The 13144-nt window shown below is 43.4% G+C and overlaps 1 protein-coding gene across 1 annotated transcript; it reads left to right on the forward strand.

The window, feature by feature from the left end:
- The first annotated feature begins 25 nt into the window (after nucleotides 1–25).
- Nucleotides 26–12098, forward strand: tulp4b (TUB like protein 4b). The gene is made up of 16 exons (XM_044047738.1): nucleotides 26–198; nucleotides 846–1144; nucleotides 2373–2642; nucleotides 3171–3299; nucleotides 4058–4219; nucleotides 4358–4538; nucleotides 4628–4735; nucleotides 4825–4991; nucleotides 6113–6337; nucleotides 6428–6662; nucleotides 7206–7329; nucleotides 7458–7602; nucleotides 7748–7841; nucleotides 7929–8072; nucleotides 8177–11553; nucleotides 11687–12098. The coding sequence occupies exons 2-16, from the start codon at nucleotides 1127–1129 to the stop codon at nucleotides 11801–11803; spliced, it is 5496 nt and encodes a 1831-aa protein (XP_043903673.1). The 5' UTR covers nucleotides 26–198; nucleotides 846–1126; the 3' UTR covers nucleotides 11804–12098.
- Nucleotides 12099–13144: the final 1046 nt, after the last annotated feature.

A 13144-nucleotide genomic window follows, 5' to 3' on the forward strand; every position in this document is an offset into this window, starting at 1 on the left:
CAATGTGAGTTAGTACATTAAGTTCAAGAAGACTGAACGATCGGGGGTCTATTTTCCGTACTACCTGCCTCATGGCAACCCGTTTTAAAGCCACAACCCCCGAAGTGCGCCAGTGGGGAGGGGGGAAGAGAACCTGGCAACACGACCGCACTGTGCGCCGTCTGCCTCTGGAATAACACGTTATTACATCGATGTCAGGTACGTGAAGCTGCATATTGTTCGTCCACACAGTTTCTCCGGTGGAGACTTTTATTTTATTTCCCTCCGCAGTTTATTTGCCTCGTCAGCTGAGCCACTGCTGTTGATGCTGCTGCTGCTGCTGCTGCTGCTACTGCATGCAGTCAGATACGCCTTTGCATGAGAAATTAAAACTGATGTGATGTATAATATGGTTGCAAACAAGACCAAGACGAAGCTTTTCCTCTCATCAAATTGTGTCAATCAACTCAGGATTATTTCCAAGTGTTTAAATCGATTATTGATTCGTGTTTTTAGATATATATTTATATTCTTTTCTTAATATATGAAACGTGAGAATATGTTTAAGATCTTTAATATAAGTGGGGAAAATAGGCAGTGAGTGCACATCCTTGCCTGGCTGATGTGGTGTTTGACGTAAAAGAGGAAGAACCTACAGTTTCCGTACCCATGGAGACTGCCAGTGTTCTCATCTCCAATGCAGTGTTGCTGTTGCTGAGAGACTGAGAAAAACTGTGAAATTCAAGGTTGATGCACTGAATGACAAAGCCTCTATTTAAAGCAAGGTCCCTCTGTATCTCTGTGTGCCTCTCATATTGCCTTGTTGACTGTATTTATTCATTCATTTATTTATTTATTTGCAACAGGGTTGCAACTCCACAGAGCAACATTAAGAAGACATGGGATGGGCCACTGGCATTAAGACGAAGCCTCCTCCACATAATTTAATTTCATGGCTTTAAACTCTGACGCACAGAGCAGCAGCTTGATTCGAACGAAGGCAGAGCCGGACATCATCTGGATGTATGATGCATTTCGCCTCACCGTAGATTTATTTGCAAGCAACAAGAGCAGAGCAGCCATTATCCTTCAGTGCAGCGTCTGAATGTAAATATGGACACATTCAATGGAGGCATTTTGACTCAACATGTCCAGGAACTATGAGGTAGGTTCCATCCTTGTCACACTGCAGACTAATATTCTGCTCCTGAAGATGATTACATACTCTATGAATCGTATACATTCATTTAATTTAGATTAAAAGGTTTTAAATTGTATTACAAAGTCACACTTTAAAACATAAAAGAAAATGATCTGAATTGGAATTAGAAACACTTCATCCTTAGGGGAGTTGGGTTTCAATACAGCTACTCCTTGGAATAGAAAAATAGCAGATATACACAACTATAGAAGACTAGAATATAAAAAAGGAAGTCATTTGTGTCCATTTAAGAAACTCTGTACAATACTGTATGTACATTACTGTATGTGCAATATGTACAGTATGTAAACATTGGTCTAAAAATTAAGTGAATTATATTTAACAGTATATAACAGGAGGTAGCGCAAATAATTCAGCAGGTATTTCCATTTTTTAACAACCAACACGGTCCAGTTATTACTAATCACACAAAACAAAAAAAGTAGGGTATTATGGATGATCTTTAACAATAAACATGCTTATGGTATAATAAAAAGGGCATATACTGTAAATATATAAACCACACATATAAGTGTGTGGTTCACTTCATTTTGTGAATTAAAACAAACAAGACTAAAGAGATGATGTCATGTAACTGCTAAGACGCAGGTGAACATCACAAAAACAGCTTGAGCCACGAACTGCAACCGATGTGATTTTAAAAAGATAAAGTATGACAAAACAAAGCTTTCAGCCGCCACTTTGTAACAACTCAAGATTATTACTAATGACAACCAGGAAAGATGGTAATATGAGGTACTGTTTATGTACGGAACATGTTCACATCCCTGAAAACATGGTGAGCATGGGAACTCAAATGACAATGACACCGGGAGCACAGAGGCTAAATACACTAGGGAGGAAGGGCTAATTAAAACTCAAGACACAGGTGAATCACTTCAGGGGCGGGGCAGACAACCAGAAGAGGGGAAGTGGAAATAAACAAGGTACACACAAACAGGAAACTTTTTCAATTTTGTGACTTCTGAAGCCTGAATATGTGACCTATAAACACACACCCAGGATGTCCATTTAAGGAGTTGTGTATTATTTCCACGGCAATTTACCAAGGGTGCACCTGCGGCACAGAGCCGTGCCGTATGAGCACTAAGGGTTAAACAGTTTTTTATGAGGTCATCCAACATGTACATGTGTGCTTCATCTTGCCTTTTTGTGCTGCCTTGCTCACCAGCCTGGTCACTCAGTAGGGATGTTGGCTGCCGTGGAACATGGTCCCATCCTCTGCAGCGACTCCAACATCCTCTGCCTCTCGTGGAAGGGCCGCGTCCCCAAGAGCGAGAAGGACAAGCCGGTGTGCCGGAGGCGGTACTATGAGGAGGGCTGGCTCGCCACGGGGAACGGGAGAGGTGTCGTTGGGGTGACGTTTACGTCGAGTCACTGCAGGAGGGACAGAAGCACACCTCAGAGAATCAACTTCAACCTGCGAGGACACAACAGCGAGGTGCAGTGTTGACTCTTGACGTTTAAGAACACTGTCATTTTATGCTTTTAGCTGAAAGACTCCTTCATATTGATCTGAACGTCATTGTTCATCGTCCTTTGATGATGAGACAAACCTCTCGGGATGTGCTGCAGCTGCATACAGCACAGTATAATTATGGCAGAAATCAAGACAGAGGCATATAATCAGTATTACATTTGTATTTACAATAATTCAATCTTTCCATGAAAAGGGGAATTAAATATGTGGAAATGGGTAAGAATCCTGAATATCACAGAATTTAATGCTGGAATACATCCAGTTTAGTATGTTCATATTAGCATTGAAGTGAGTTCTTGAGTGAATATGAACTTTTTCTGTTTTGTGTCTTTATGCTGACTTTTCCTTCTACTGTACATTTCACAGCCTAAAAAGCTTTTTTTATTTTCTGCTTCCAGCTGAATATTAATGATGAATGTTGCTGTGCGCTGGCAGCCACCTGCGTGTGAGAAAATAGCAACACTGGCTGTGTTTTGGGGCTTTTTATAGGTTGTCTTGGTGCGTTGGAATGAACCCTTTCAGAAGCTGGCCACCTGTGATATGGAGGGAGGTATTTTTGTGTGGATCCAGTACGAAGGCAGATGGTCTGTGGAGCTGGTGAACGACAGAGGAGCGCAGGTAAGCAATGAGAGCACATGGGAGTTTGGGAATATGGATTTCAACCTTAAAATGGCTTTTTATGAGACCTTTAATTAATTGGAAGTTGTCGTGGCTTGTGCTGACGCAGACATATTCACATATGCTCTAAAACACTGTTTCCTAAAGTATTTATATGGGGACCATTGTGACCCAATTCAAAATGAAAAAATTGTGTCAAGAGAAATATTTTGCATAATATACTGAGTCTGAGAAAAATGCATTTATGATAGATAAATATGTTAAATACCAAATAAATGCACCAAAGTTCGTAAACAAAGTCAGTAGCTGGTCTATGTTTATATTCACTATGAAAAAATTAAGGATTTCAAACACTGAATTCACAAAAGTGCACATTTTGAACCCATTTATGGAGGCAGCATTAAATCAACAGCTTCAGTGTGCCTTGATGTAAAATCAATGATTTTCTCTATGGAATTTGGTTGGCATGAATGGTTCACAAAGTGACACAAACATCAGTTTCCTGCTGTCAAAGGCTGTCTAACAGTGAGATAAAGCACTGGACATATTCTCAAGATATTGTAGACTTGAGCTGGTGTATATTTCATTTGGTTAGCCTTTTGTTAAGTGGTAAAAATTTTCACATTTTGTCTCACATTTTGGCAACCATAAAAATCCCCTAGATCTCTGGGAAAGACTGCGCTAAAGCAATTATATACCAGAAATACCATTAAGACCATGTCCTCTTTACACACAAATGTTGTATTTCTTTCCACCAGGTGAGTGACTTCACTTGGTCACATGACGGCACTCAAGCCCTCATCGCGTACAGGGACGGCTTTGTGTTAGTCGGCTCAGTAAGTGGACAAAGACACTGGTCCTCGGAGATTAACCTGGAGAGTCAAATCACTTGTGGCATCTGGACACCAGACGACCAGCAGGTACTCGTCATCGGACCAATCAAATGCTCAATTATTAACAACACATTAACTTAGCAACAAGATTAAATAACAAAATGGGCTTCTTTTTTTTTTTTTATGATGTCATCTATTAAAGTTTAATGTACACTGCCCCCTCAGGTGTTGTTCGGTACAGCAGACGGTCAGGTGATCGTGATGGACTGTCACGGTCGTATGCTCGCCCATGTACTGCTGCATGAGTCTGATGGCATCGTGAGCATGTCCTGGAACTGCCCTGACTTCCTTGTGGAGGACAGCACAGAGAGTGACACAGACTCCGATGACAATGTTCTGCCTTTAGGTACAAACACATTTTCTCTCTCTCTGCTCATGTGGCAGCTTGATGCCCTCGTGCTGACGCTGTTTATTTTCCTTTCACTTTCCTCCAAGTGCGTAGAGTGAAGCCTTTGTTGACGGTCACCTTCTTATCAGGAGATATCAGTTTAATGAACAACTATGACGACCTCTCTCCAGGTGTTATTCGCTCAGGGCTGAAAGGTAAAAAAAAAACCTGAATTTTCTCTAAGATAATTATAAATATGCTCATATACTGACACTGACATTATTTATTCTCCATTAATTTGCAGATGTTGAGGCCAAATGGTGCTCCCAGGGAGATCTGCTGGCTGTGGCCGGCATGGAGAGACACGGGCTTCCCGCCGACGCTGCATGTGCGTCCATTATGAGAAATGCCCTTGTTAAGTTCTATAACGTCCAAGGGGAACACATCTACACTTTGGAAACACCTGCACAGGTCAGTCCTGCATAGATTAAGCCCTTAATGATATACTCACATATGAGGGTCTCAGGAGGCTGGAGATGACATAGGACAACATCACTCACTCTCACATTTACACCTACAGTCAATTTAGAGTTACCGGGCTTGTTTTTGGACTGAAAACTGAAGTATGCAAACTCCTTTGGATTCAACTATTTACTCTCACTGTAATCACCAAATAACCATTAGGCTTTCTTCTGATAGTAATAGCTAATTAGGCATGACAATGATCTAGTCATTTCCACCAAAGATTTATCTGAGAATAATGTGTAATTTATAATTTTTTGGTGTCTCTCTTGGAGAAAAACCTAACTTAAGCTAATAAAGTCCAGTGTGTAAGAATTAATGACACCTAATGGTGAGACTCATAATAATAAAAAGCTCCTCCACTCACTCCTCCCTTCCTTAAGTGCTTTAAGGAACTGTGGTGGCCTTTGCACACTAAAAAGGATGTACAACATGGCAGACTCCATAAAGCAGGGACCTTGCTTTCTAAGGTTACAAACATCAATGAATGAGTAAACATTTACACAAACATATTTATATGTAGTACTTTCAATTGAGCCAAAAGCTAAATAAAGACACTTACATATTCCTTGGACTGAGCACAGCACAGAATATTATACTTGCAATGTGTTACCACTTTAAAATAAGACTACCCTCTAGAAGGATTTATAACATAATTACAAGGTAAAGCATAGAAGGGCAACTGCATTTTTGTTTGCCAAATAGTGAGCCCATATGTCTGTATTGTGTGTTCTAAACTTAACAATAAGGCTTCTGTTTCACAACTCGTGAATAGTAACACATGGTTAGTAAGCAGTTACAGTATCTTGCCAAATAATGATGTGAATGTGTGAGATCAATGTTTTAACACCATGTCCATATTTGTGTTTACAACTAAATTTAATACTGATTTATAAACCATTTATAGCCTGATGTGAGTAAATGAACTGCAGTGTATTGGGTCTTCTAAAGCACCCTTCAAAACAAAAGTACTTTACAATTAGTGAGTATACTGTTTTTTTGGAGAAAATTGGAGAAGTGAGAACCTGTTACCAGAGGAATTCTTCTGTTGTGAATGACTTTTCTTTCAGAGGCCCATCACCACCATCTGCTGGGGTCACAGAGACTCTCGTCTGTTCCTTGCATGTGGACCAGCGTTGTATGTGGTTCGCGTGGAGCACAGGGTGGCCAGCCTCCAGCTCTTATGCCAGCAGGGCATCGCCAGCGCCCTGCGAGAGGAGAAAGACGTGGGAAAACTTAACATGCCCTCACTGCTCTGCTCCTATGTCACCACTGCTTTCATACCCACCATCAAGGTGCGTCCATCTCTCCTGAAAACATCTTACTGACTTTGTTTTCTTTTGCCTGTCCAGGAATCTTACACCCTTTTCCTCTCTTTGTTCCAGCCCCCAATCCCTGACCCCAACAACATCCGTGACTTTGTCAGTTATCCAACAGCTGGGAATGAGCGCCTCCACTGCACCATGAAGCGAGCCGAGGACAGTCCTGAGGCAGGCGGACCCTGCTACACTCTCTACCTGGAATATTTAGGGGGACTGGTGCCCATTCTCAAGGGAAGACGTATCAGCAAACTGCGGCCTGAGTTTGTCATCATGGATCCTAAAACAGACAGCAAAGCAGGTTGGACTAGCAACGTTTTCCCTCAAGTAGAAAACAACATGCTTTCATGGTTAATGAAAGAATGTAATGAATAAAATGACCAAACAATTTTAAAAGATAGTTCATAAGGCCACTTGATCCAGGGCCTCTCTGTGTGGAGTTGTGCATGTTCTCCCTGTGTGCGCGTGGATTCTCTCTGTGCACTCCAGCTTCCTAACATGCAGAGGTTAATTGGACACTCTTAATTGACCATAGGTGTAAATGAGAGAGTGAACAGTCGTTCGACAGCTGTATGTTTGCCTTATGATGGACTGGTGACCTTGTGTCCATGTTTATTGTCATCTTGAAAACAAAATATGTGCCTGGTTGATCCAAGCTGTGCTTTATTTTAATATATTATTGCTTCTTTCACCTTGAATATGAACAAATACAGACTTCGATTGCTGCTGATGTAACATGGTCTGAGGCCCGATGCTGCGTCTGTGTGTGCCAGGCTTTTCTAGTCCTTTCAAAAATGAGTAGATAACACCTTTACTATTTTGTATTTTGTTGTTTTTCTTTCAGAGGAAGTGTGCGTGAATCCCATGATCTCATACACCGACAGCTGTAACTGCTCTGACTCCAGTGACATTGAGTTGAGCGACGAGTGGGTCGGGAAGAAGTCACCAAAGTTATCCAGAGGAAACAGGTCAACTTAAGTCCTTATGACAGACGTTACATAAATGAACTTCCCATGGGCCTGTCACGTTGTATTGCTTTAGTTTTATTTGTCTTCCATGTTCCATTGAAGAAATATAAGACATTTTTATTTCAAAGGATGAACATGGAATCAAGGAAGTCTCCCAAACTCTCACGTGCCAATCAAGAATGCCAACGGTCACCACGGTTACCAACAAAGAAACCTCCAGTTCGATCTCCCAGCCTGACACGCCGGGAGTTTTCCATGGATGGGATCACAGAGGTATGACATGCTGGAAAGACTGTCCATTGTTGATACTGGTGTAAGTTCATTAATACGCTGCTATATTTCACAAAAGTGTCACTGTTGTCTTGGTGGGTCTTGGTTTGTATTTTTATTCATGTCCTCCATTTTCTTTTTCTCGCAGCACAACTACCTCGCTCAAGTCACATCCAATATTTGGGGGACAAAGTTCAAAATTGTTGGACTTGCTTCGTTCCTCCCAGCCAACCTTGGTGCAGGTAAATGTCAATAAAAAATAAATAAGAAAGCGACACACGCACACATCACATGGACAGTTGTGACAGTCATGGTCTTTTGTATTTCAGTCATCTATAAGACCAGTTTACTTCATTTGCAACCGAGACAGATGACAATCTACCTGCCAGAGGTGCGAAAGATTTCTCATGACTTTATGAGCCTGCCTGTGTTCAACCCCAATGTGTTCAGTGAGGACGAGGATGATTTACCAGGTGTGAATATAAAAATGTGTTTTAATGAGATTGGCATAGATGTAGTCTGTGGTTTTGTATACACTACATTTTACATGCATGCTCTCCTCTGTGTTTTCATAAAGTGATGGGGCCATCTGGAGTGGCAGGAGACAATCCCCCCTGTACGGTCAACATTCCCATTGCTCCCATCCACAGTCCGGCTCAGGCCATGTCCCCGACGCAGAGTATCGGCCTTGTTCAGTCTCTTCTGGCCAATCAAAATATTCAGCTGGACGTCCTGACCAACCCCACGGCTACTGCGGCGGCAGCAGCTGCAGCAGCGGCAGCTTCTGTCCCGGTCACTGATCAGGATGCCGTTGCATCACCGTACCCACCAGTGCCAACTAGATACTCAAACCCGGGTCAGGTGATCTTCAACCAGCTGGAGATGGGTCAGCTCCTTCCTGGTACTCTACCACCTCCACCTCACCATCTCCCACCACAGCCTCACTTGCAGCGGTCTCATTCACAGCAGCCTCGCCAGCAACAGTCGAAACAGTCACAACAAATGCAGTCGCAGCAGCAGCAGCAACAACAGCAGCAGCAGCAGCAGCAGCAACAGCAGCAGCAACAGCAGCAGCAACAGCAGCAGCAGCAGCAGAAAATGTATAACCATCATCAACAACAGCAGCAGCAGCATCACCATCAGGCACTGGCACTGTCACAACAGCAGCAGCAGCAACAACAGCAGCAGCAGCAGCAACATCAACAACAGCTTCAGCAACTGCACCATCAACAGGCACTGCTTCAGCAGCAGCTCCAGGCTCAGCAACACCAACAGATGCAACAGAGTCAACAGCAAGTGTCAAGCCACCAACTGCAGCACCAACAGCAAATCCAACAGCAGCAGCAGCAGATGCAGCTGCAGCACGAGCAAATGCAGCAACAGCAGCAGCAGATGCAGCAGCAGCAGCAGCAGATCCGACAACAGATCCAGGAGATGAGGCAGCAGCAGCAGCAGCTCCAGCAGCAGCACCAACAGATCCAGCAGCAACACCAACAGATGCAGAGGCAGCACCAGCAAATGCAGCAGCAGCTGAAGATGCAGATGACGCTGCCTCCGCCTCCAACTGGCTATCCGACCATTTCCTTACAGCAGATTCATCTTCTGCCTCAAATTCTTCCTCCTTCCGCCGAGGGTTTAGACCGGAGCGAGCACGGACACACTCTGAAGCCAAGTCTGCTGCGGAGTTTGCCTCCTACCTTCAGTGACACAGATGGTTCTGTGGAGATTCACATGAGGAAAGTGAATCCTCCTCCTCCATATCCTGGCACTGTAGCAAGTGCAGCTGCAGCTGCAGCTACAGCCGCTGCTACACCTCAGACTATTGTCACAAATTGTGACAGCCCCAGTGTCCTGGCACCCGACCCCTGTCTGAAGAAAGATGACTACTTGCTTCGCCCCATCACCTTACAGTACCCAACGCCTCTGGGATATGAAAGGATCACAACCTTTGACAGCAGTGGCAATGTGGAGGAGGTTTGTCGGCCACGAAGGCGCCTCATTCGAAACCAGAATGCATACACTATGCATGGCATCGGAGGTTCTGCCACTCTTAAAGTCACTTCCTCTGAGAATAAAAAAATTCAGCTTCCATATAGCTCTGCCACATTAAGTCGTCTCTCTGTCCCTCGGTACTCAATTCCAAGTGGAGACCCTCCTCCTTACCCAGATCCGGCCAACCAAGTGACTGCCACACTTCCTCCTCCTCAGAGAATCGACAACAGTCTTATTCATGCCACTCTGCGTCGTGACCGCAGGGACGTGGGACTTAAAGTGCCACAGATGATGGAAAGCTCAAGAACCCTTCCCACAAAGGCTAAAATGAACAGTGCATTAGCTCTCTCTTACCAGCAGAGGGTGCCCACTGCACTATACACATGCACACAGTGCAGCAGCAACAGCAGCAGCACTAGTGTCAGTGTTAGTGGAGGTGGAACCACAAGTAGTGGAATAGCAGGTGGTACGGTAGTGAGGCAGGACTTCCCACCAGGAAAAGGTGCACATCACAGCACAATTATTGTGCACTCTAAAAGCACCTCACCTCTGGCCTCCCATTCGTCTTACAGTCTGCTGGGTGCTGTTGACAACAGCCGGGACAGAACAGTGTACGTTAACTCTGCATTTACTGAAGACGAGACTCTAAATCAGCAGTGTCACCTCGAAAAATCTGTGCGTCAGCTGGCTCTCGGGGATCTCAGTTTGACGGTTAAACGTCCTCCGCCTTACCAGTGGGACACCTCCACTACGGAGGAGTTTTGGCTCACCCCAGAGCCAACCATGTTAGCGCCGCCACCAGGACCTAATAAACCACCTCCACTCATCATTAGTCAGGCTCAGCACTTGGATGTGACCCGCCTTCCAATTTTCCTCACAACAAAACCACCAGCCAGTCCGAGCACAAGCACCCTTACTTTCCCATCAGGTTACCAGATTTCCCTGTCGCCCTTCCCTCCAGGTGTGGGTCACAGTGCTCCACCACTTCAGACCTTACAGAACCCTCCACCAAACGAAGTGGTCACTCCTGTCCCTTTTGCTCAGCAGGATGCCAGTTTAGTTTTGCCACCAGGTTACCCTCCGAATCTTGCCAACCTGGCTTGCTGCCCTTTACCTCCAATGTATCCGGGAGCCAGTTCGTGTTCCGGACTCCAGCTGCATCCTGTCAGCCTTCACCCTTGGAACCCCTACCCCTGCCCCCCACCCTTGCAAGACCCACCAGCACCTCCCCTCCCCACCAAAAACCACCAGATTTTAGAGAAGCCAATTCTCTCCCCACCTCCCCCAACTGGACCTCCTCCACCACCACCTTTGCCACCACCTCCTCCACCTACTGAGCTACCCCCATGCAAAAGCGCCACAGAGGATTTAACAGAGTCTGCAAACAACTTTGCAGAGCCATCGTCTCTAAATGAAAGCCCTTTGCCACAGGAGTCAGAACGTTTCAACAAGAAGAGCCGTAAAAGGTTGGACAGCAGAGCCGAGGAGTCCACCCTCTCTGAGGGCAAGTCCAGAAAGGAGGGACGAGCACTCTCTGACTTTAACACACTCATTTCCAGCCCAAGGCTTGGCAACAGAGAGAAGAAGAAGCCCAAGGGTCAGAGAGAGCAACTCAACAAAACCAAGAAGATGAGCAGGACCACAAATGAGTTCCAGGATAGTTCTGAAAGCGAGCCTGAGCTGTTCATTAGTGGCGATGAGCTCATGAACCAGAACCAGAGTAGTAAGAAGAGCTGGAAGAACAAGCGCAGCCTGCGAATGGCGAGTGAGCTGGAGGAGATCAAATGCCGCAAGGCGAATGAAAGGGAGGACCGCAGTTTGGGCAGCCAAGGATTTGTCTATGTCATGGCCAACAAACAACCTCTGTGGAACGAGGCCACACAGGTTTACCAGCTGGACTTTGGAGGACGAGTCACACAGGAGTCTGCAAAGAACTTTCAGATAGAGTTGGATGGTAGACAGGTAATCAGTGAATTCATCTATCAGCAGAAAATGATGTAACAAATAGAACGTTCATCAGTTTCAAAGTAGGAATACAATTTAATTTATGGATCAGTTGGCAATAAGTTGACATAATCTTTTTTTTTTTTTTCAGGTGATGCAGTTTGGGCGGATTGATGGGAATGCCTATATCTTGGATTTCCAGTATCCTTTCTCAGCAGTTCAGGCATTTGCTGTTGCCTTGGCCAATGTGACTCAAAGGCTGAAATGAAAATATAATTTTGTGTTGTTGGCAAACTCATTCAAAAGAAAGCCACAGTTGTTGCTGATGTACAATCCTCAGTGTGGCGCTGTTGGTGGGGAAACATGTGTTGTGGCTTCAGAGGAACAGATGAACATACAGTTGGTTTCGCACATTGCAGATAATTTACAGCCGTCTGTTGACGTCAACACTGATGGAAACTGAATCTTTCATTTCTAGTTGAATCATATATTGAATGTATTCTAACTAATTTGATTAATTTCAAATGTTATTTATTGTAATAAAGAATAATATTCAACAATCATTAGGTAAAGTACATGTTGACAATTATTTTATAGCAACCTCCAGGAGTTAAGGCCACCAAAGACACTCCCCCCTTTTTTAAAAAAAATACCGACTAATCAAGCTAACTTGGTGTATTAAAAATGAATAACTGTTTAACATGCATATGTGTTGTTTATAGATTAAAAAAAAGAAATTAAAGTTTGCAAATACATTTTTACAAAGCCATACCATATCTGTTACAAACACTGAACTATTTTAATTACATTTAGAGGAATTCAGTGAACTAATTAGAGTTTTATTATATGTATTAACATGGCATTTGAATAACTTTTTTTCTTTCTTCACTGAACAGGCAGTAGACAAATATATTGATTGAATATGTTGGGTTGTTTTTTTAAGTGCAGCTATGCAACTGTACTCAGTTAATTATGGATAACTGAGTACCGTTAACCATAGTGTGTATGTTTTCTATCCATGTTACTTCTATGAAGTGTTACAATGGACAAGATAAATCACATTCTTTTGGTCACAGTACTGCAAGTCATTATTTTCAGCCATAACACAGTATTCTGAGTGGGTTCATTTATATAATATTAATTTAAAGTTAATATTCAATTTGTTTATTCTCCCTTCCCTTTAAAAATGACTCACATTGTCAGTAGGTGTCTGTAAGTCTATGTGTGCCAAATACAGCCAAATGTGTTTGGCTTTAAAAGTACAGTACCAAACAAATCTCATCCTCAAACAATTTACTGACCGTAAAGATTGAAATCCAATTGATTTGTCTCGTGTGGCTGGCTCTGTGTTGTTTTCATGGGGTGTGCATTTGAATGTGAAGTACAGTAGTTTGCCTCTTTGAAATCAGTGCTGCTTTATATAGAACTTATGTGCAGTAATGCTACTTATAGAACCGATGTACTTGCAAAAGAAAATGTTAACGCTGCTTGCACTGTGTATTTAATTAACATCACTATATGCGTAACAGCAGAAGTGTGCTTCGATGTTGCTAATTTCAGTAATTTTGTACGTCACCTGTACTTTAACACGTTATCAGTTTTTTGATGT

The sequence above is a fragment of the Solea senegalensis genome, linkage group LG16 (genome assembly GCF_019176455.1).
Source record: "Solea senegalensis isolate Sse05_10M linkage group LG16, IFAPA_SoseM_1, whole genome shotgun sequence".
Taxonomy (NCBI): domain Eukaryota; kingdom Metazoa; phylum Chordata; class Actinopteri; order Pleuronectiformes; family Soleidae; genus Solea; species Solea senegalensis.